This window comes from Pezoporus flaviventris, unplaced genomic scaffold (assembly GCF_033815535.1).
Source record: "Pezoporus flaviventris isolate CSIRO_AGI_PZ_B2104156 unplaced genomic scaffold, CSIRO_AGI_Pfla_v1 ptg000078l, whole genome shotgun sequence".
Lineage (NCBI taxonomy): Eukaryota > Metazoa > Chordata > Aves > Psittaciformes > Psittacidae > Pezoporus > Pezoporus flaviventris.
Genome location: NW_026892626.1, coordinates 6,397,051 through 6,422,566, shown reverse-complemented (window position 1 = coordinate 6,422,566; position 25,516 = coordinate 6,397,051). Strand labels below are relative to the sequence as shown.

The 25,516-nt window shown below is 35.6% G+C and overlaps 1 protein-coding gene across 39 annotated transcripts in view; it reads left to right on the top strand.

Annotated features, from left to right (window-relative positions):
* The window catches only part of RBFOX1 (RNA binding fox-1 homolog 1), a 1,284,179-nt gene that overhangs the window by 1,229,913 nt on the left and 28,750 nt on the right, over positions 1-25,516 (top strand). For 35 of the 39 annotated variants that reach the window (XM_061473743.1, XM_061473748.1, XM_061473735.1 and 32 more), the window contains 3 exons: positions 3,528-3,660; positions 13,108-13,147; positions 21,824-21,888. In XM_061473743.1, the coding sequence (XP_061329727.1) occupies positions 3,528-3,660; positions 13,108-13,147; positions 21,824-21,888 (238 nt within the window). The remainder of the gene's footprint in view (positions 1-3,527; positions 3,661-13,107; positions 13,148-21,823; positions 21,889-25,516) is intronic. The other 4 variants (XM_061473744.1, XM_061473746.1, XM_061473742.1 and 1 more) reach the window with 1 other exon arrangement.

Here is a 25,516-nt window from a genome sequence, read left to right as displayed (position 1 = left end):
AATGGGGACGCTGCTTTTTCCAGTGACAGTTCTTTGTAGAGAGCCATTCACTGTCAAAGATCTAAGGTCAGCGGCCCTTCTTGTAATTCTTTCCAAGGTGTGTCCACTATGAAGAGTAAAGGTGATTTAGGATAAATGCTCGATTATTGCAAAATGTATATTTTGATATGTCTGTGTGAAAGCTGGAATGAATAGTACAATTAGAAGGAAAAAAAAAACGCTCACTCCACGTTAGGAGTTCATGCTTTCAGAGAGGCATGTCGTCAGTGACCAGCGTACAGCTTCTGCACATTTCCAGTTGGTTTTCATTAGACCTGTGTTTACTCACTTCTTCTGAAAATAAAGAGATAGGTCTACTCTTCACATGTGGCTGCATGGAGGAATTGATGTGCTAATTTCAAACAGTACTTTTGCAGTAGAAGGATTTTCTAGGACCCTGAGTGTTTCACTGAAAGCAGACAGTTGCTTTAAATACTGCCAGACATAGGTGTTAATTACCATGGATTAATTGCTGAAACAGATCTTTGAGCATTGGTTTGGTTTTTATCACAGCTTCTGTTTTTCTTGTGAAAGTGTGCTTTCTATTAATATGTAGAGAACTACAGATACACATGGTAGCGAAGAAGTTGTCCAAACTGCTCAAAGGTTGTCAGACTTCACTAATTCTTTTGTCAGTGGCTTTTAGGTTGGAGAAATTTCTGTCAATCTTGGCAGTTTAAGAATGTCCCTAAAGACTAAATTTTTTAAAGCTTGCTATAGAGCACTAGCCTTCAGGATTAGCATTTAAGGTATCCACAGTTTCAGATACTAGTTTTTCTCAAGTCCTTTCCATGCCTTTTGCTCAAGCAAATTCTTCTCAGCACTGATCTGTTAGCAGAATTTTTTTTTAAAAGGCACAGATTAACTTTCAAGTTATCAGAAATGTACTTCTGGAAATTATCATCATTTAGGTGGAAAGGAGTCCTTTTTCTAATGCAGGCAGACTGCAGCTAAACATTACTCTTATAATCAAGATAATCATACTGGATTAGATTAGTTCTTCATCTAGTCCAATACCCTGTATTTGGAAAGGAGCAAAACCTTGATGCCTAAAGAAAGGTTGTAAGACTGGAGCTAGTGTAGGTGTATAGTTCTTTGAAAATTCTGTTAGCTTTTCACAATTTGGGAGTGCCTTTGTAAACCAGAGGTGATGTGTTTATACTGTTTTTCTGCAAAGAAACTGTTCCTCCTTTTCAATCATATAAACTTTTAAACTTTTAACATCCATAACATCCAGTGTCAGAACGTTCCATGGGGGCTTAATTCCCGTATTTACTCCATTATTCAAAATTGTGGAGCTTTGTCATAACTCCCACAGTCACTTCCTTTCTGTGCTGAAAAGTTCTAGTCCGTTTCTTTGTTTCTCTTTCAGAAGTAATAAATATGATTATGGTGATGATTAGCAACCATTTAAAGTGCATGTTGCATGCATCGTCTAAGCCAAGACAGGAAGTCTCCAGCATGTGGCATTCACAAATACATTCTTGAAGGGACAGAAGTGAATAGTAATACTGTGATGCCCAACCCTCATATTTTTCACATGTATTGCTAAATTACATCTACAAAATTTTATTAGGGTATTGTACCATTTATTTATCTGTTGGTATGGGAGGACAGACCACTCTGGCAGAGGAACCACAGTATCGCCTGTAGATCTTTTTACTCTAATGTTTGTTAGTATCTTCAGTCAGCTGAAAATTATCTTTCACTCTTTTGTATGCACATTGTATTGACTTGTTTGCAAGACTGCTTGAAAGGAGGACAATGGCTTCTGCAGTAGGTCATGATTTTAGCACTACTGTATATACTGTTCACTATTCAATGTTATTGCATATGCAAAAGTACAGCATTCAAATTTCAAATACATGATATATATGTTAAAAAATATAAATCTTTCTATGACTTTCTTTAAGGCTTCTTAAATGCAGTTGCTTGCAAAGATAGCAGTAGTATGTTGAGTTCTGTAAGTTAGTCATTCTGAGTTTGACACACATTCTTTTTACAGAAAGAGGAATAAAAACCTGATATTTGCACTTTTTAAAAGACTTTTAATTTATTTGTATCACTGTAAGTTTAGTTTATGTTATATCGCATACATGTAAGTCTTTACAGAATTACTGTATAACCTTTTTGTCAGTGAGAAGGACCTGGCAAGTCCCCAAAGCTACAGTAATAAGGTAGTAATGGAGAAGTCACCATTAATCCAGTATTTTTCCTTCATATGGCTACAAGTTGTGAATTTTTCATCTTGCAATTTAGGGCTTCTTTTAAAATTCAGTGCTAAACCAGATAAAAGACAAAAATTGATTGAAATCAATTTGTATTTCAGACTTCAAAATCTGACTGGTTTATACATTATTGCTTCCACTTGCTTATTAGGGCTTTGCTAAGCAATACTTTTTTTTTTTTTTTAATCCTTTATTTACATACTAAAAAAACCACCTTCAGCACAGTGAAGCACAACTGAGGTAAACTGAGTGCCAACAGAGCTGGATTTGATTTTCACTGTCTCACTGATGAATTCTGAAAAAAAATACCTGTTCTAACATTGGCCAGCAATATAAGTACAAAGGAGAAATGAAGTAGTGAAGCACTGGTTAAAAAACTGACAGAGAAAGTAAAGAAAAAAATATGGTTAATTCTTTTTAACTTTTCAATTAAGTTTACGGAGAGAGATGTTTTACAGACATTTACAGAAAAAAAAAACCACCCACTCTTAAGTAGTACTGTATCACTGTTTAATTTCCAATTAAAGTATTTTAAGTCTCACATGGAATGGTAATTGGTTGCAATTTTGACGCAAAAATGTCTGAGTTGTTTTCTTTATGTTTAAATTTTCTGTTGAGTCTGAACATTATCTCAGTTAAGATAGGTATTTTCAAACTGCAACTCTTGCTTTTGAAGGAATAATGGGTACTGTTATGAAGAGTGTACCCCTCTAAAATTTGAGAAAACTCTTGCTTTGTCTGTCTTTCACTTGGTTCACAATTAAGACACGGTTAATTACGAACTCTTGAACAAAAACAAAGCTCTGTTTGATTGGTAAAGTCATCAGATAATTTACATCACTGGAGGTTATCTGTCACCACTCAAAGCAGGGCTGACTTTTGAAGATAGATCCATTTGTGTGATGGGATTGTCTCTAAGACTACAAATTTGAGCCTGAGGGGGGTGACTTGGGCCTCAAGAGTCTCCTGGTAGCAGTATTGTCTAAAACAGCCAACATTATTTTTAATAGTGTCTTCTAAGAGAATCAGAGCCACCTATGATACTGCCATCTAAATCGCCAGTTTGCTGTCTCCTGTTTGCACACAGTTTTTGTGTAAAAAGACAAGACCTCTGGTTAAAAGATTGATTTACTTATTTGGTGTCTCCCTCATCCAATTACAGGCAAGCTTTGATACAAGTGCAAACATGCTGCTATGTTACCCTTGTTTTAAACCACTAGACTGATCTGACTATTTTACATTCATTCCTCTTCTTCTCAGTGCCAGGATTTCCCTACCCTGCTGCCACTGCAGCTGCTGCTTACAGAGGTGCACATCTAAGAGGCAGAGGTCGCACAGTGTACAACACATTTCGTGCAGCAGCACCCCCCCCTCCGATTCCAGCCTACGGCGGGTAAGGAGATCAGCCTCATCCAGCTATTAGCATGAGTCTCCAAAGGCTACAAGCTATTTGTGACTGTGGTGCATGCTGATGGTGTCTCACTGCAGAAACCAGCGCAGAATGTGACCAATCCCAGTGCTGGAAGTGGTGCACCTTGCATGGAGTATTGAAAAATGACTGTAATTTGTACTGCCATGGTTGGTGGCCTTAAGCATTTCAAATGTCACATATTGTTATGTAAATGCTCTTAGAAACGGAATGCTTTGGAACAGAGAAATTGTTTCAGCTAAAGATATATTTTTGATGATTGCAAGCATCTGGTTATTAAGGAGGTTGGATCAAGTTAACTTCTTTTTCTTCAAATCATCCACTGAAAGTTGTCTCTGGACCTGAAGGCTTAGTGGCGGGGGGGGGGGGGGGGGGGTGGTGTGTGTGTGTTATGTATTTTTTCTATCTTTATTTTTACTTTTTTATTGCAGTTTCTTTACTTTCTCTAGTTGTTATCTATCTGTTCCACAATAGAGATGTGGGGTGCTTCTGTCAGGGCCATGTGTTTATCAATACATTTGCTTAAATGATACCTTAAGATTTCACTGCAGCAACCTACATTTGCTAAAACCAAGTAGTAAACTAAGGAACAAAGGAGAGAAATATGTAGTAATAATTTTTAGAAACTCAATAATATTCTGTTTTGTGAAATTCAATAATATTATAGATTTTTTAAAGTGTATTTTTGAGGGAAAGAAGATAGAAACAAAATCTGTAGCTCTAAATTCTGACGCTGAAAGATCTTGCATGCTGTATATTATATTTAAAAGTCCTAATGCTGTCAAAAGATTTTCAGCTGTGAAGAAATCGGGAAATTTACAAATGTCAGAAAACTTGTCAAAAAACTTAACTTTGTCAAAAACAATTTGAAGTAGGTATGCTGCTACCTCTCTTCAGAGCAACCGGATCTTTCTGAGGAAGGGTCAGGAAGGGTTTGCTAAGTCCTTGAGTGAAGGTGATCTCTCTCTTCACCCTCACTAAACTCCTGTTCAGTAGCTCATGACCTCTTGCTGTGGATATCCCCTTGTGAGGGAGCCTGCAGCACAACACCCTGTCCTCCTACTTTTTTACAGTAGAAGAAGGGTTCCCTTCTCTAGTTCCCACAGTTTTTCATGCAGCCTTTGTTCTGTTAAGCCAGAAGGGATGTCTTTTTCTAGACAAGTGTAGTACTCTAAGCAGGCAGGCATTGGGCTAAATTTTCAGGGATACTGAAGACAGGAACTTCGACCATTCACACTGGGCCGTTATCACCTCAGAGAAGTAAGGTGATCTAAAAATGAGTATAAAAATGATGCTAGAGAGTCAAGTTACTTTGTAAAAGTGATTTTTTTTTTTCATTTTAGTGTTTTGTGTAGTTTAATAAGCAAAATAATACTAATTTACTAAGCAAAGCTATTACCACTACTGGATTATCACCATGAGTTTTGGAGATTGCCTGACATACCTTTGGATAAGAATGGTGTCCCACCAAAGTTATCCTAGTGTTTCCCAGGGTCTCATTTAGAGTTAATCCATGTAATTGTACATGACAATGATGGGAACAAGTTTAGAATGCCCTGCAAGAGCTGCTTCCAATCTGAATGTGTCAGCTACAAAATGGATACTGTATAGAAAGAAAGTGTGGACTCTTTCCATCTCCACTTAGTTTAAAAATAAATTCTTAAATTTGAACATAGAGTGCAATATGTAATTAGATAACAGCAGGCGTTACTACTAGTTTCATGATGTCACGAACATGATATCTTAGTTTAATACAAAGTCATAAAGTTATGTAAGAAAATATATACCAGCTACATGTGATAGGTTTTGAATTGAACAATACTGTCTTTGTTAGTATTTCAAAAATGAGTAAATGCTTTCAGACCAGTAAGTAACTTAAGTTTAGTTTACTTTAAGGGGCCACATGTGGGTGCTCTGTGTGTGCTATATAAATTTTTATAGTTCAGTTGTTACAGTGAAGTTCAGCAAGAAGAATTAAATTTGCAAGTGTAATATATCTATATTCTCATGTAAGTGCACTGCTTACTTTCAGCATCCTTAGATACTGTATTAGATGTTTAAGTGTTGTGAACTCCTGTTGTAAGTTTTGCACTGCAGTCAGGTTGAACAGTGTTTCAGAACTGGGTTCCAAGAAGTCAGCTCAGCACTCTTATGTTCTTCTGCACGTTGATTTGACGGTTAGGATGGACAGATCTCACATATTACCTTTGTGACCTGTCCTTAAATCTGACTTCAGAGGGAGCCATGCATTGCATCATTAAGAAGTCACATCTTCTCCTTGTTCTTATGACTGTCTGAGACGGATCCTTGGCAATCTAGGATTCACCTTGCCAGTTAATATGGTTTCTAACACAACTTGATTCTGCAACAGTTTTCAATTAGTAAGTTTTGTCTTAATTTAGGTAGGTCTCAGTTCAAATATCAGGCAGGTTTAATTTTTTCTATCTACCCATGATTTATAAAAAGGCACTGCTTTCTGATGCACAAAACAATTCTAAAACTTCTGTAATTCATGGATCAGTGCAGAAATAATACATACTTCTGTTGTACTGATTCACAGTTGGATTAATAAAGCTTTATTCTGAAATAGTTTCTTTGGTTTAGAGTATTAGATCTTGTGCTAGTCACTTCACTGATACAATGGTAAAATTTGGATTTGCTTCGCAGTGCTTTCTTCTGTGCTCACCGATTATGTACTCTGACCTATCAAAGAAGCAAAAAGGAATTTTCATCAGAAAAAATCCTTAATCAATGAAAATAAATCATAAGAAGGTAGTTTTCAGTCACAGTGGGAGTAGGTGTCAGGGAAAATTACAGAGGTAATAAAGAGATCACAGAGAACGAATCAACTTAACAGAAGGAAGCAAACAACTTGGAATATCATTTGTTGATAAGAAAAATGGAAAAAGCTTTGAGTGCTATTTTGCAATTCATTTAGTAGCAATTTCTCATTTTTCACTCTAGGAAGGAGACCAGCTTTAGAGCCAGACAACAACAATTTCATACTGAAATACTTTCAATCATAAAAAAAAGGACATTTATTTTTTATAATGATAGATATAATTTTAAATTTACATCAAATTCCAGCAATATTTAGTTAGAAAAAATATTGCTTTTCCTTTTAAAGAAAGAACCCACATATAAGTGTAAAATACAAAGTTGAAGATTGAAATTACCTTTTTCATTTTCTTTTATTTGATTAAACTTCAAAAAAAGCTTATTAGAGAAGTAAAATAATAGTTCATCTGAAATAATCTTCTTCATGATTGCTTGCTTGCATTACAAGGTTTTGGAACTGAAACTGAATAGTTTTGCTTTAAATTTGGAAATCAGCTGTAAAGCTGGGAACATGTATTTCTTCAGCTAGTCCAAACTGCTGCTTACTATTGTTTATTTCAGCAGCACTGTCTCAGTATTTGCCTCTCCAGAAAAAAAGCCGCCTTTCTATCCAGTCTCCCTTCAATCTGTTTTTGTTCTTGTTCACTGGTGTCTGATACTGACTGTGACCTTTACTTAGAAACTGTTTGTCAACAAAGTTAGAAAAGACAATGAGTCCTGGGATGTAAGTAAATCTGGAACTTCTTGTGGACATTAAGCTAAACAAAGTAGTGTGGTTCATATGGGAAGCTGCCTTCAGCTGTGCCTCGCAGTTACTGGGAAACAGCAAGTATGGCACACTTTGCTAGGTCTGAGGAAAATTGTTGATTATAGCCATAGTTGGAGGCATTGTTTTCTTATAAATCTAAGAACAGCACACATGCTTTAAAACATGTCATTTAAAAATGAAATCAGTGTTCATGAGATATGTAGTACTACATAAATAATTAATGGCTCCTTTACTCGTGAGCAAGGCATTCCACTAATTCCTTGAGATAGCATCTTGTTTATTAGCTCATGGAAAATACTTAATTTTTAGGATCTGTGGCATCATTTCTAATGCCTTGAAATACTACAATGTGCAGCTTGCTTACAACTTTGTATGTATAATTCATTTATGTGCCATAAAAATCTACTGAAACTGAAATGATGGAGTAGAGTTTCATTTGTTTGAGAAATCTGAATGCTGAAATGTAAAGAGTTTAAAGATCTCAGTTGCATGAAGAACTTAGCTTCAACACTATGTTGCAGGAGGAAGGAAAGCAAGAGATGGTGGTGTTGATGGTGTGAGAGCTGCATGAAGATCAGAGCCTGTCACTATAGGAGGATGTAGCTGTGGAGCTGTGCGCTATTGCCTGCTTGTCTCAGGGGGCTCTCCACGAAGTTCACAGCAAGATTGAGCGCTTGGTTGAGGAGCAAAGCAATTACTCTTTTAAGCTGACTAAACTCCTTCAATACCTTCTTTGTTGGGACAGCCTCCATGAGGGAGGATTTGAGCTTAGGGGTTCTTCGACCTTTCTTGCAGTCTTCTCTCCGGGTACTAGGTAGAGTTTTGTGCAAAATAATTATTTTTAAGTTCTTAAAAAACAAAAAAGAAAAATTATCAATGTAAAAAACCGAAATCATCTTGGTTTTACCTGTGTCTTTGTAGGATTATCTATTTTATTTGCAAAGTGTCTACTAATGGTATGCCCTAATAAAACAGAAGCTACTAGTAGAGGTAGTCTTATGACAGATTTTGGACACAGTTAGCAGTACTTATATTGCCAAAAGAAAGGAGAAAGAAGCAGTAGGAGTTTTTTCTCTCTTTGGCAAAGTACTGGAAGCAGGTGATCTGATTTTGATACCTCTAATTGCTTCTGAACTCTGTAGCAACTAGTACCTCAGCATTCTTGGAAATCATTTGCCAAATAGTAAAACATCATGAATGTGATGCTCCATCTTTATACTGCTGTCAGGAAAAGCCATTGTCACTGTATATCTGGTGGTATTGCAAATAGTACTAGTAGATAGTGGTAGTAAAACTAAAGTTCCAGCATCATTTGCCTCAAGTAATTCATAAGTTTAGTGTGTGATAGCTTTGTCTTCACATTTCCCCTCTTCTCCTTCCAGTTCTGATGAAGCTAATGGAGAATTAGCTTTCAGTCCTTATCTCCAGTGCTGGTGTCTTTACTGGGAAAGCAGGAGATAGCTATATGCTTTTTTCTCTTTGAAAAGAAGAATTACAAAAAAGAAAAATGCTTGGGGAGCGTAGAGGAGAATTAGCAGAGACTATTCAGAAACTCTTCCCTTTTATTAAAACAAATATTTTGAAGTGCTGCATTCTAACTGATTCAAAATGAAAAAGCTTGATTTTCCAATACCTTATTCTAAATTTAGGAAAAAGGGATAATTACTGGAAGCTACTACATCTGCTACAGTGGTTATGGGTTTTTTCCTAATACATTTCTTTGGGCTCACAGAAACTTCCTCTTATTTTGGACTCTGTGCTTTATATATATGTGAGATTTCTGGGGAAAAAAAATGTGTTTTGCCAGTGCATAGCGATTTATGTTTTCCAGCTTTGTTCTTTCCACCAATGCCCCCAATTAATTTTCCAAAGCAGATAATGTAACTTGTTTGTGTCAGAAAGTGCTGAAACTGAAAAGACAAGAAGCTGGAATTAAGAGTCCTAAAAAGTTGAAACAGTTAAAATTTTGTTATTACAGTGTTGAAAGGCACTACTTTAATTCTCAGTCTTTGGTTTATTTTGAATAAGGCTGTAGCAGCATCTCTTCCATTATTTGTTTCATGAAGGCATCATAAAATCATGTATGAGAGGTTTCACGTAAGAGGTGATTTCTAAGACCAGAAACTGGAAAATATGTAGAGGACAGTGAAGGCAACCCTACCAGCAATCAGAAAACAGAGAACCTTTGTTCCTCAGGTGCTTTTTCTTATTAGTAATGGAAGGGAAATAGTGAATTATAACCATGATTCCTATTGCAATGAATGAAATCATGATTGTAATGCCTGTTTGTTACACTGAATCAATCACTCCATGCGCTTAATCTGCCTTAGGTTATTTATGTTAACTTATGCAGATTGTGTGTATGGCTGAGGGCCGTATATACTCAGCTGCTATGAAGTTACTGAACTAAGGTTTGTACAGTCAAGAAATGTCTTCTTATGTCATTGATAGATTATTCAACCCAATCCTTTTGAAAGATGAGGATACAAAAATGATAATGAAGACAGATGTAGTCCTCCCAGGATACTATAAAGACAGAATCTGAACTAGGAAAGAGTTTGTCTTAATATAGTTACAAAAAATGAGTATAGGACACAGAGACCAAAATAAAGCAGCTAAAGCCATGCAAATCAAATGTATAATAGTTAGTGAGAAAACAGTTTCATATTTCTAGAAAAATAATTTCAGGAAATGATTGCCACATAAAATGTTATTTAGATGCATGTTTTCTTATTAAATTAAGATCTCTCTTCTCTGACTTTTCCTTAGCACAATAAAATCATAAATTACAACCGAATAAATCCCCCAAATTTGTTGTTCTTATTTTAATGCCTCTAGGTAATGCCTTAGCATATCATTCATTTCTGGGTGAAGTTACTTAGATTTCAGTAACATGGATGTTTCCAGACCCTGTGTTGGTTTACGAGGAGCTCCAGATTTATCTGTCTGCCAGCACAATTTTTAGAATATAAAGTGTAAAAGGAGCTCTGCTGAGATGGGTCCCTATGTGATACATTCAGTCTCTTCCCATGCTTGAGACTTCTCATCTGTTTTCTGCCTACGGCTTCAGAGGGAGAAAAGGGGATGATAAGCCAAGCAAATTACCCTTTGGAAAATTATGTACTGAAGGAAAGAAAAGCACAACAGCAAAAGATAGTTCTTGGTGCTTTACAATTTGTCCTTCTGATAAAAAGTGCTGTTAGAAAATACATTTGACTCCACTGGTATGGTTCAGCCACAGGAGTCAGTGAATGACAATGACAGTGAATAAAGAAAACGTTCTCTGAAAAACCTATGAACATGTGAAGAATTACTTTTCTTCATACCTCAAAAGAAGTAGATTTTATATTTAACATCACTATCACACTACAAGACCATATGGTGGAAATAAGATAAAATCAGCTGATATCTTTTCATAGCGCCTGTCCTGCTTGGAAGCGTTATTTGCCTGAATCTGTCACTTCATCTTAATACTAACCATTTTTAATGATGAAGTCACGCATTCATGTCTCATTTTAGTGCTGAGTAATTCAACAAGCAGCTGCATATTTAAAGTTCAAAATAACTAACTTTCTGTACATGACTGAGTGTTATATGGAAAAGGAAGGTCTAGTTGAATGACCTAGCCGAGACTGCAGCCAGCTGCACTTGGGATTTCAAAATGTATCAGTCCCTATTTGTCTTGTGACATACTCAGTGTATATCCACAGATCACCAGGAGGAGGAAGAAAAAAAGTCCGTTTTCTGACACATATCTTCTCCAAAGCATGATTTTCTGAATAGCAATGTTTAACAATAATTGAAAGTATTTTAATGTACTGTGGGGGGTTGATCTTGGCTAGCTGCCAGACTCTGACCCAGCTCTGTTCTCATTCACCCTTCTCAAGAGTATGGGGGAAGAAATATAGAAAAGCTCTTGGGTTGAGATAAAGACAGGGAGATTGCTTGCCAATTACCATCACAGGTAAAACAAACGTGGCTTGAAATTGATTTAATTTATTGCCTATTAAAATGCAGTAGGATGATTAGAAACAAACATAAAAACACCCTGACCTCCTCCCCCTTTTCTTCCCAGGCTCACTTTCACTCTTTCACTCCCAACCCTACCTCCTCCCAGGACAAATGGCACAGGGATATGAGGAACTGAGAGTTGTGGGGCCCCCATCCTCAGTAAACTTTGTATCATATGCATATCATCTCATAAAGCTCCTTCCATGCTGTTCAGGATTGTGTACTTCTGCCTCACAGTCATGTGGAATGTTTTATTTCTTAAACACATATAAGAAAAACAAATAATACTTAAAAATAATCAGAATGTTGAAACCAAAATGAAGGTACACTACAGTGTAGCTCTCTGAAAGCTACTGATGTATATACCAGCTTTGGCATATATTGCTCTGCAGACATATTAGAAAAATACATGGGGAAAGGTCTGACCTTACTGAAGCAAATGGCACTCTTAAGTGGAGCTGAGTTTTCACACATTACTATTCCATAGCAAAATTTTATTGTCAGTGTGGTTTTATCAATGTCATTTGTGTGCATGTATACATATTTATGATTTTCTCAAGTGATTCTTACTTAGACACATACCAGCTCAGCCCTGTGTGTTTTGGTCATTGACCTCAATAGATCAGCTATATTTCTGACATGAAAATTCTTGTTGGAATTGCAAAACAGCTTAGGCTAGCAACATGATAGTAACTATTATTCCAGATAATGGTATTCCTAAATTGAAAGTATTGTAGCAAAAAGCCTATTGTGTGCTCTCATATTTAGCTCTCAAAACAGCTTGGGTTGATTCTGATACTGGAAATACCCGTTTTAAGTTGCAGAACTGTCAAACGAATGTAAGATTGCAATACTTGTGTAATGTGTGTAATTGGTAGGCCACTGGTGTGTAGCTCCAGTTTTATTTAGTGTAATCATTTGAACTATGTTTCTCATACTGTGTCATTTAAACTGTTTTCACTGATGATTTATCTTAGCTGAAACGCAGCAGTCTCTGGGTAAGCTGTAAACAGCAATGTAAAATACTACTTTTTTTCAAATGAAGGATAGTAACAGAGCCAGCCGAAACTGCAAGGGAGCTCAGAACCATTGGCATGTTCACCAAAAGTGTAAAATGATACAGTGAGGATGGTTAATACTTTTTTTAGTAAGAATAACACCATGACATACTTAACAGACCTGTTGTCACTATTGGAACTGTGTATCAATCCAACAGTGCAGTACCTATGAATACTCTCATCTCTGTGTACATTGACCCAGTGGGTAAAACACCACCACTACAGTTATTTCACACATTCCTCTCACCATATAAACTTCTACTGTGGAGTTTTTTTTGTCTAAGTAATGACAATTACTGCTTTGTTTCAGAGGGTTGATGTAATTGCAGGACAAGAAAGCAGTAGTTCAGGAGACAGCATTTTGTTAATCTATTAAAACTGATTGTAGGGTTGGCCCACTGAAAATTTTTATAAAAGTGCTGCCAATATGTGGCTTCCTATAAAAAAAAGAAGAAATAAATAAATACTAAAACCTTATCAAAGGTATTTTCTAATCCTGCCATGCTTTGCTTCTCTATGACTAAGCATTTGGCATACCTTATAAGATGTTGTACTTGGTACAGTTTCACTTCTGATAATTACTACCAACCTCCTTAACCAATGTGAAGAGTGCCTTCCTTCCCCCCTCCCTCTGTTCTTGTGACAAGACTAACCTCAGCTGTGCAGGGGTTGGTGGCATTTGCATGTGGAAATGCACTAATATGGATGTTTTTCTTTGTGTGTGCATCCTTGCAGTGTTGTATACCAGGATGGATTTTATGGTGCAGACATTTATGTAAGTATTCATTGATGTGCATGCTGTCCTTGTACATTACCAGAGTCATTCTTTTTACAAGTTTGCTGCCTAGCCTGACTCTGTATTGTCTATTTACCATCCCTTGCCTGTCAGAAAGAATTGAGAAGAATATCTCTCACATTGGAAGACCTTTCTGTTCATTACATCTATCATTGTTCAGTGGAGCTGAATTAACTCTTCAATCAAATGCTGAATGAATGCAAAAATATGTGAAAAATGTGTGTGCATGTGTGGAGGGGTGTCTCCCTTCAAAATTGAAGTTCAAAGAAAAACAAAACCAAAGCAGAAACATCCTGCAAATCCCCAGAAACTCATTTTTAAAAAATGAAGGCAAGCAGAGTTTTATTAATACTTGAAGTATGAAAATACTTTATGGAGAGAGGTAGGTTTCCTCAATCCAGCAACCCTGGGTATACGTAAGTGCCAGGGTAATAGAAGAGCTGAATTACATAGTAAGCTTAAGGTACAGCTATGCATTTTCTGTAATCTGAGTATATTTCCATCTGCTCTTTTAAAATCCACTTATTTCAGTTTAAAGGAGTAGAGACTGCTTATGATATAAGAAGTGACTATATTTGTTAGTAAATGTTTATAGCCTAGATCCATCATTATGGACCAATTCACTTCATTGGTCACCAATTTCCTTTTAAATAATATTTAAGTTTCTTACTGATACTGAATTTTTTACTTTGGGTGTATGCAAAGAGGCTACTTATGTCTGAGTATGCAAGAAGTTGAGGCTTAATTTCACTCTTCTAAAATAACTAATTCTTATATATGTAAATGGAAAATATTTTAGTCATACTCAGTAACCTTTCACATTTGTATTATTCTGATAAAGCAGTCTGGTCCTAAGTTACAGGTATCTTTATTTCACCAGACAGCTTTCTCTACCTACTTGTACTTCTGTTATACTGTCTCTGTTGAGATACAAAGAGATGGATGAGTTGAAATTGGTATGAATATTAAAAATTTAATAGGTAGTATAGAAAACATTTGTTGTATTCATTAGCAGCAGAAAAAAAAAAAGTATTTATGGATGAAGGTAGGTTTTGGTTTTTCTGATGGAGGTAGAAGGGTTTTGATACTTACCTGAAAATTCATTTGTGTAGGTTAAAACATATATTTAAAATAAATTAGCATGGGTCAAAATTCTCTCCCTGTTTACTTATGTACTTAGTTATGCAGTCTGTAACGTATTGTTTGCAACACACAAGAATCAACCATTTGCCAAAGGCTTACTCAGGTATAGTATGGTGCTCTGATCTCTCAACACAATCCTGCTGAATTTTTGAGCTATGTAGGAGACATGGTAGAGGGTGGAATTCCTTCAGGTGTGGTTTCCAATTTCCATAGTTCTTCAAACTGCCAAAAGAACATGACATTCATTTTGCTTAGTTTACCAACCCCAAATTCTGAAAGGTGACAAGTCATCTTTCTCAGGATTGCTGAGTGTGATAGTACAGGTGGTAACCAACTGCTAATGTAACAGTTTGTCCTTTTGGAACCCACTGCTGCTGAAAACCAGGAATATCTCTTTTTGTGATTGACAGTACTATTTTTAGGTGGCCTCACACCCTCTCACAGACTTCAACATTCTGTTTCCAAATGGAAAGTGCTTTCAGTGAGGAAGATACAAAAGAAATTACAAATTTCTAGTGTAGCCTCAGCTTTGTGGTCTGGAATAGTCATGTGCATTAGGAAATAGAATAACTATACTGGTGCACTGCTTTTCACTCAGTTGCAGCCTTCTATTTCTGATTGCATTTCTTAGTTTTCTTAATGCAACGGGATGTTTACCTTTGCAGTGGTTGACAGAATTCAAACACTCTTCTGGAAATTTTTTGGGAGACTTGTTTTTTTTTGGTTTTGTTTTTTTTTTTTGATGTTGTTTGTTTGTTGAGGGTTTTTTGGTTTGGTTTGGGTTGGATTTTTTTGTGTGTTTTGGGGGTGGTTTTTCATCATGTACAAAGCTTCTTATTTTATAATTATTTTTTCTTCACATCTGCTCGCTCTTGCATATAAAACATTTTGCAGGGAGGGGGAGAGAGAGAGAAAACTGGTATAAATGAAAAGAAACCCTGCAGTTCACAGTGTATTAGTTCTTAGTGTATTTGCAGTGGACTAGTCACTTCTTAAATCCCAGTTTATTATGACAGTTATACTTGGCTTTTCATTTTAAGTTCAGTGCTGAAGCTTTGTGAAAGAACTATGCTCTGTGAAAAAAAGGAGAAAAAATAGACAATGCAGGTTTTAGTGGTAGATTCTATAGTAGATAATATAGATTTAATAGTATAGTAGATTATAGTAGATTTAATAGTAGATGTAGGGAAAGGAACCTTAAAAATACTGTAGAAGGCAAAACAGAAGGAACACAGTATTAAGAAGTGAGACCAAAAATATGCATTAACAAGTATATCAAAGTGTGTTTCATTCTGATATGATTACATTGAGGACCAGCAGTAATATAGACCATGCTGTTGTTTTCGTAACTATCAATATAGATTTTGATGGTTGATTTTGTGGGAAGACAAGAATGATACTGGTTGGGTCAAAAGTGCATGGGGAGCCAAGAACAGGAAATAGCCAGAGTTGCTTAATACTAACAAGGGGAATATAAGAGAACAGAACTATAAGAACAAGTGGAAAGTACAGACTAAAACAAAAAATCAACAGCCATGATTCTAGATGTAATCTGTATTTCATGTCGTTCTCTATGGAAGGTAATAATGCTTCTGAAATAGCAGAGATATTGAATTCCTTTTTAAATGTGCCTTTGAGTGGGTAAAATAAAGGAGATTATTAGGAACTAAGGAAGACCTTTTAAAATTAAGTATTGATTCACTAAGAGAAAAAGTCATTAAAACAGAATTAAGGGTGCCTGCCAGCAAATATAGGAGTTCCTAGATGAAGATTGACACCTATGAAAATATCAAAATTCACTCTACAAAATGGAGCAAAAATAATAACATACATGGAAATATGCAGTTAGAATAATAGCTTGACACTATTGCTCTGTTTCATCTTAAATCTGATTTGTTGGGTTTTTTACCACTGTCATAAAGAATGTGTTCAGAACCTGTCAGTCTTCAGTCCACAACTTAAATGTGAAAAGGGAAAGCAATATGAGTAACATCCAAACTTTGTCATCAGCAGCTTCAGAAGTCCCTTGGTTATACAGTTGAACCATGTACATTAGTCAGTCTTACTGTTCACAGCAAGATTTTCTAACCTATTCTCCGGATGCTGGACCTGTGATACTGCAACAACAATATAAGATTTTTTTCCTAAGATGCCAATCAAGAACAAGGCGTACTTTTGTGATCGGGGTAGGGAATGAGATTATCAGTAGCTACTGCCATTGCCTTTAGCTCAAAGGTCAGATGGTATTGAGGGTGAAGTGCTTACATACTTCCCAAGCAAAAAACAGATACAATTATCAAAGCAACATTCCCTTGATACTAGGTAGAAGACCATTGATGCAGTCAGAATCCCTGAAGGTGCAGTTCTAATGTGAAAAGCAAGGATATGCAATTAATACTGAAGTCCTTCTTTTAAGTACCAAAGTGTTTCGTGTTTTGTAAATGAAAGAATGTGCCATTTCTGTCACAGAACAGAACAGTGGAGAAATTACTTTTCCAAGGGAAAAAGAGTTCCCAAGTAGCAGTGGGTTGCTCCTCCTAGTGGTCCATGTGCTGGATCATTATGCGATGCCTTTTTAAAAGTTCTGGGATCTAGTGAAGAATGTCTTTTCACCTCTCTGATCTCCATTTGTGACATAAACAGTACATTCCAAAAAAATGCTAGATCAGTCCTGGTGACTGTAGTTGTTTGGAATTAATACAGATGGTGTCAGTTTGGATATACTTCCAAGAGCTTCTTTGAGGCAACAGCTACCTCTGGAAGCCCAACAGAGAATTATCATGAACATTTCATTTAGGTTGGCTTGAGCCATCACAAAGAGGTGATGGATATTTTATTTTTAATTCTCCCACTCAAAGTTTTGCTGCATGAGCAGAACAAATACTGTTTAAACCTCAATAGCATATGAGTATAGGGAGAGGAAATTACTTCTGTTTTCTGTATTCTGAAGGGTTAGGTATAATTCATGCCTGTTTTAGACACATTCCTCTATTTGTAGCTAATAAGGCAGGTATCATTCTCAGTACTAGAGAAGGTTTTGATAAATTTGCGTTCACACAGTACTTGAAGATCCTGGATTGAAAGGAAGTATAGGAAGTAAAATTTAGGAAAAAATTACTCTGAGCATTCACATAGAAAGCTGGGGCTGTTCAGCCTGGAGAAGGCTGTGTGTAGACCTCATAGCAGCCTTCCAATATATGAAGGGGGCCTACAAGGATAGGATGCCAGAGAGGGACTCTTCATCAGGGACTGTGGTAATAAAACAAGGGGTAATGGCGTCAAGCTTAAACAGGGGAGATTTAGGTTAGATATAAGGAAGAAGTTCTTTACTGTGAGAGTGGCACAGGTTGCCCAAAGAAGTGGTGAATGCTCTATCCCTGGCAGTGTTCAAGGTGAGGTTGTACAGGGTCTTGAGCAACCTGGTTGAGTGAAGGGTGTCTCTGCCTGTGGTAGGGGGTTGGAACTAGATGATCTTTCCAACCCTAACTATTCTATGATTTTATGAAATATGTTAGTAATAGGAAAAGCTAATGAGAAAATGCCCATCATATAGAGTCACTTTGTTTACCTTTATCTGTGGTAAAAACTGACAGTACATCTGAGATCAAGATAAAATAAAAGTTCAGGTATTTTAGGAGGAGGTGCACACATGTATATACATCATTTTGTAATCTATGGATGTGTGTTTGTATAACTCATTTCTGTAGGAGTTATACTTACTCAGATATACAGACTTTATTTAAAAATTCAGATGCATTTGATTTCCTGTTCATTTCCATTTTATCATACCTGATATAAAATTTCTATCGTTTCGTTCTAAAAATTATTAAGTTTCTCTGTAACAATTGGCTACTGATCTTAAATGGATCCCATTGCTCTTTTTCAATTTGCCTGAACCACAGAGAGTTATGAAACATCAGAAGGAAAATTGTAATGTGTGGCTCTGGAGAATTTGTCTGAATTCCTTCCTTACATTCCTTCTTTCCTAACTCATTCAAATCATTTCATTTCTGATTCTTTATAGAGCAGTATTGCAAGAGCCTGTGTATGGCAGTAAGTTACCACAGGTATGACATGCAGACTGAGGGAAAAAAATTCATTACACTGAATTTAGACTCTTGTAAAGTCATAATAATACTCAAATAATTATGAGAAAGTGGATTCTGTGTGTATAAGTGATAAGAATAGACAGTTGCATTTTATTTTCCAGACTCTTACCACAAAATCACAGATATTCTTCATATCCCGTGAAATACACAGTTACTGTTTTGAGTGTCTTGTTCAGTATTTTATGCTTGTGAGATAAATCTCTGTATCTGAACTGTGAGTGTACTGACTCTATACTTAATTTTGTAAGACAACTTAAACCGCTAACATTGTGTTATCGTTGTTTTGGAAGTATCAAATATGGGAGCACAGATAAAACAGCAGACTATTTTTCATTATTTTAGCTGAATTTGTTATTTCAGCTGAATCTGCAAGGTAACAATTTAAAGCATAACAGGTACTTTCTGTTTGAATGTATGGAGTGAGGGGGGGAAAAAGCATTCCTAAAGTATTTATAAAACATAGGAACTGAAAATTATTAGTAGTATGTAATTGCTATTTTGTTCTAGATATTTTATTTTGTAATATAGTCTAGGGCAAATACTTATTTAAATAGTTATACTTGAGTACTACGATAAGTATTTATTGTAGTACTCAAGAGGTGTACATGTAGTGAATATCACTTGTGTGTTTTTCGCCTAAGATACCAACCAAGTTCATAATTAGAAAATAAAATAGAACTCATCACAGAAGTTTAGAGTTCAGGGGGTTGAATCAGTTTTCCATACTGATCCCTAATTTAAAACATTCTGTTGCTGCAGTGATAGATCATCTGAAATAACTGAAACAAGACAATAGCAAAACTTAGTACTGCAGGATTCAAACCTCATAAAAATAATATGCTTAAGAATGTTTTTTTACAGGATAGCTTACGTTAAAAACATGAAACCACGACATGGGCTGGTAGGGATTTATGATTCTCCTGGTAAACAAATGCATCCTGGATTTTAGTTCTCCAAAGAATTCAGGCAAATTCGATAACTTTGATCTCTTTTTATTTGTATTGCTTTAGACTCAGTCTTTCCAGGCATCTCACACATGTCATACTAATAGTTGAATTGAGCTTCATTGTTCAGCAGCAGTTCTTTGATGAAACCAAACCATAATGTAAACATAAAAGGAATCTAATTCTTATATTTAGGGAACAAGAAAGGGTCTGTCTTCATAGACTGACCAATTTAGTTAAATAGATAGTTTAATTATGCAATTAGTTAAAGGCAGAGCCTTCCACCTGCAGATTTAAGAATAGTCAGTATGTGAACATTGGGTCTTATTTTTATCTGATTTATAACACCAAAACTTCTCATGGAGGGCCATTCTCACTTCTCTACTGCAGTGTCATTGTGTATGTGACTGGATTGAAACGAAGTGGCTTTCATATTTAAATCAGGTGGTTTAGAAATGGGCTACAGGACAAGTGAAGGAGTCATGCGTGTTGCAAACAGAATTGTGTCATACTGCGGGATGACTTCCACTCTGCCACACGTTTTCAGGACTGGATAATGAAAACAAGTTTTATATCTTCTCTGTACATTCACTATTTGTACTTCCTCATACCAGCACTCAGGGGAAAAGGGAAAGGAAAAAGGAATCAAAATGATAGGATGCTATATTTCGCACTCAAAAACTAGGAGGGGAGAGTGGATAAATTTTTATAATCTCTCTCAGTGCTCCTTTTAGCAGAAGCCAGGCTAAATGTGCAGTTTACATTATCATCTTTCAGCCTTACTGTTTGGTGGCTCAGTTTCCACTTGGTGACATTATTTGACATCTGGTTGCCTGTATGCACATACCTGCAAGCAATATGTGCCTATTACACATTTTTGACAGTAATAGCCTTCTATTGGTTTATAAAAATTAACTGATCTAAAATGGGAAAGTATTTAATCTCAGTGCTTCCATGCTTGCACAGAGAAGTAGCCTGCTGCAAAAGAGAGGGCATATATATTATTATATGGCATTATGAAAGCACCTGCCTTATTCCAGTGCTTGTGTGACACAATTGCTGCTGGCAGGGAGCTGACCAAGAGTGGGGAGGTAAATGTGCTATCCTCTGTGTTAGCACTTAAAAAACTTAGAATGTTCCTCAAGTAAGTTGAAAACTCAAAGCCTGGGGTTTCTGATGAGCTGTCAGTATATGTAAAACATATGTTTACTCTTAGGGTGATGTGATGCTATCACCTGAATGATTGATTTCCAAAACCGACCTGCTTCCAATCTTCAAACCAACAAAGGTTTATACGTGTTTGGGATGCAAGCAATTCTGACAAGCAAAGTAGTAGAAAGGGAAATAGCTTGTAAAAGTAGTTGAAATCACTTTTCTGAAAGGTGTGAATTCTGATTTGTAAAGTCAAAATAGAAACCCCACAAAAGTTCCTGCAGTAAAAATGTACTACTGTTACAGTAGAGGTTGACACATCGTAGCCTATTCTTCATGCTTCAGCAAAATACCATGTATGAATGCAGCCGTCCAAAAAGAGGGGGAAAGAAAAAGGGAGAGAGGGAGAGGGAAAAATCAATCCGTTAAAATTCACCAAAAGAGTGAATTTTATTCAAAGCTGAGTGATCTGATCCTTTCTTGTTCAGCTCTTTGTTAAAGTGGGAGAAGGTGGGAGAAGAAATACGGAAGTTCCCTGTCCCAGAGGATGGTGGGGTGGTGAATTCTAATTGGGATGTAAATTGTGTTTGTGTTATCTGTGGAGACTGGCCTGTGTTTGTTAATTGGCATGCTGAGATCATTTTGAAATGGTTGATATAACACCGTAGTCCATTGAACAGGAAGCTCTGCTGTTTTCACAGTTTGATAATCAATGCATCACTGCACACAATTCCTTTCAAATGTGTGTTTGTTTGTCCTGTTTGCTTAATTGAACAGCTGGAATTACTGTTACATACAACTGAATGTTAATTCATGGACGAAGAGGATTTTGCTGCTTCATTATAATTTTATGTAGAAATTGGAAACCGATGAAACATTAAGTGTTAATTGAGTGCACAGTTTCGTAGGTTTAATAAACCAGGCATGATAAATCATATTTTGTACAAAAAATAATTGATTATTGGCTGAGGATTTCTTTTTTAAGTTCTGCACTGCTTTAGTAATATACAGTACGCGTCATTCAATTGCTGTTTGCAAACTTGTGGAAGAATATAGTATTTTCTTGTAAAAAACCTTATGTTGATGCATACTGTTAGTTGCTTTCTCCTGATCTCTGGGACAAGTCTTAAAAATTACAAGTTTGTCATGATAAATTTTGCTTAATGATTCACTGAAATATTTCCTATGTGTTTCACCCCTTAACTGAGCTTACAGCATGAGAGTACTCTTTTAGTTGTTGCTAAATTTTGTGCAATGTTATTAAGGGTGCTGTAGCAATCCAGTTAGAGCCTGAGTTTGTGTTTCAGGGTGGTTATGCTGCCTACCGGTATGCCCAGCCTGCCACTGCCACTGCAGCTGCCTACAGTGACAGGTAAGTCCTCATTTACTGCTAGTAAATATTTGACTAGTGGAAGTTGAAGATGATTCTATGAATTTGCCTTGTTGAAGTCTCATAACTGTCTTGTTGCTCTGCAGATAATTGTGATATCTAAAGCAGGCTGTTTTATTATAATCCATGAATAGCCATAAATTGAGAGATTTTAGGCCTTAATTGAAAATCAGGCATAAAATGTGCACATTCCCAAGCTGTAGATCATCCACTTAATATCTGTGACCCTTGTACAGTGTAGATAAATACATGTACAGCTTCATGATGGTCTGCTACTAAAGGTTGTTATTTGTCTTAGGAGTATTATTTCAGTTGATTTAGAACCTGAACCTATTGAGTGTCCTCAGTTCTCATTGACATTGTTTTAGTCAGTGGAAATTGAGAATGAACCGTGTCTAAGTTTGAGCTTTCCAAGGCTCAAGATTTTTTGCCATTTGATTTCTGTCCAGGGATTTGATTTCTTTTAAATAGTGATAAAAAACTAAGTTATTCTTCATTTGCTCTGTATTTTTAGCCTCAAAATGTAAACCACATTTGGTGGAATTAATAATAAAAGATTATTAAAATCTGCATGAGAGAAACATGTAAAGATTTAACTTCTAAAACCTAAAAGTGATGCCAGATAAATTAACTTGTCTTCTTGCAAGACAAAAATTGGGACCCCCTTTGAAGTCAATGTCTAAATTGCTGCTGACTTTAGTAGGAATAGGATTTTGTCAAATTGCATAAAATTAAGTCTTTGCAGTATGTGGACATGATTTTGTAATGAAAAGATAGAATATCATATGTTTTCTTCACAAAGTGTACCCTAACAAAATCTATGCTATCCATAATACTTTTCAAGTATTTGAATAGGGTACAATTGTAAAGGGAGGATGTGTATTGTGAAGGACAGACAGTTGCATATATTTTGCTTCACATTAGCAGCAGGAAGTAAGGTCACACTTCTCAGTTCCTGATATGAAAAAAATTCCCTTGAAATCATGGAGATAATTTAAGTCCTGAATGTGTATTGAAAAATTTCTTTAGATGCTAAATTAGACATTATTTAAAATGTTTCTGTTTCTTAAAGAAATCAACAGATTAAGACATTTCAGTAAACTATTTGTTAGATTGAAGTGCTGTTCATGGATTCTGTATTTTTAGAACAAAGTACCATGGTATGAATGTTACAATGCTATGCATGCATATTTGCCTTTCAAATGCTTATCTTATTATGAAGATATATTTTTTAAAGTTATGTGAATAAAATAATTTGCATGTATGGCTGAGGCATGCTGTGTCAGACAGGTAAGCAAGTTACTTTCTATTAATTTTGGATCAGTAATATCAACTAGATATGTGCTGTATGCACTGTGTTCACAATGTGCTATTTCTACTTAGGGTAACCTACACAGGTGAAGCGCTACTCAATAGTTTCATTTCATTTCCACAAAGGTGTGTTAGCATGTCGCAACTCTATTATTTTTCTGTGAGCTTTTAATGCAAAGCAGTTCCTGCTTCTAAAAGGTTACTAAACTTAAAGGACAAAATTATAAATTACCTCCTGTGGTTAGTCATTTTTTGCCAGATAGCATTCAGGTGTCCCTGGATCATTTTGTAGGATGTTTATTCCTATGAATAAATGAATTTCTGAAAACCTATCCATTACATACAGTAACTGAACAATATCAAGATATCTTAAATGCTTTAATTATGAATTAATGTACTTTCTCATAAAACAAATCAAATGCTGTAAGCTAAAACATTAGTTGATCACATGTTCTCTTATGGGTAGAGAGTCAACACTACAAAGAGTCATGCTGAGAAAAAAAGTAAAGGATTTGTTTAAGAAGATAGTGCTCTTAAATACCGTAAAGGAAGCTTGAGATGGCATCAGTAGTAATGCAGGTTTACAACCCTTAATTACTTTTTGAAAAAAATGTCTAATTTTCAGATACACTCTGTGTATAATTAGAATTGTAATAACATGCCTTTGCTTGCATAAATATCTTAAATGAATTTTATATCTTTTGGATTTTTTTTTTTTAATTTAGCTTCTCCTCTTAAATGTGGTTGACCTTCATCTTTGATCAGCTTCCCACAAATGAATATGGTTTCTTGTCTTAATTACAAATACTGTAACTGAATTTCTTGATGGGAAAACTCTAAAACTATCATAGAGAATAAAATAAAGAGCAATCTGCTCAAACATTTCTTTGCATATGGGAAACTATGTGCAAATGTGGATACCTCTGATTACCCACAGCCAGTTTGCTTAATTTGATTAGCTTTCCATTTTTTAATGAATTTAATTCAGCAACTTTCGTCAATTACTAATATTGAAAGTACTGAAATATAGTTCAGTAACACTGCTTGTTTCTTTTCTTCTCAATGTAATAATCATCTGCTGTCCTCTGGCAATATTGAACATTCCGTATCTCCCTATACACCACTCTTATTTAGTCTTTGAGCTCCTTTTAATTTAATTACATGAAATACATTGCTGTTTATGTGTAAACAATGCCCAGAAAAATGAATTGAGGACCAGTGAGTGTGTACCATTGAAGCAGTGACATATCATGGAAATACTACTTTATATTAATTTAAAAAAAAATCAAAAAGCTTTATTTTTTTATCACAGCTTGTATAGATAATCAATGCAAATGTTCCATATTTGACATACTTCTTAAGCCAGGAGATGGAAAGAGGAAATCTTTAGGTTGGAGATGTGTTTTGGTAAATTAAAAATAATGGTTGACAGAAAGATTTGATATTCCAGAATCTATACACCAAGTCAGTGGATTATGATCATTGGAAGAGAGCTCTATTGTGAAGAAATGCAATGGTATCCTTGTTTGTCACAGCTGGAAATACTGCTGGAAATAGGCAAAGAACAAATATATAGGGGAGAATCAGGTGGCAAGGAAATCTCATGAAACAAATCAATGCAAATCCCTACATATTTCTTACAACAAATCGTGTACTCCTAAAAGCAATTTCACAGTGGAGGTAGACCTTATAGGTTTCTCCAGTCATTTCTTAAGACTGTAAAACAAAAATAGCAAAACAAACAAACAGGTACATTTTGTTCTGTTTATGAAGCAATATAATAACTGATTATAACTTCAGACAAATTTAGAAGTGGACTTTATACCATGTGATCTATCATCATATTGAATTGCATTTAAAGATTCAAAGTTCTTTGCAGAAGGGGAACAAACAATAATGTTTAACTTTCCAATATTTAAAATATTTCCAATAAATTTTCCAATTCATAAAACTTATAAAAGAGGACCTACTAGTTTATATATGTACTTCACCATTCTGAAGCTTTGCCTGCCAAACTCCTTAAACAGAGTGTTTGGAAAAAATTAATCAGATGTCAGTAAAATGTTTGTGCAGCTTTTATTCAGCTTTCATGGAATATTTTTGAAAATTAAAATAGTTGTTAGATTTCTCTCCAAGTCTGAAGTTAGATAAGTAGCCAACTCATCAAGTTTTATATTTATGAGGTAGAACAAGTCAAAGCATGGCAGTGGGGCGTATTGTCATTTTGTCATTGCATGTTCACTTGATGTTGCTACTATGTCTGTAATGCTGTATTGGATTTGACAGATCCATCACATAG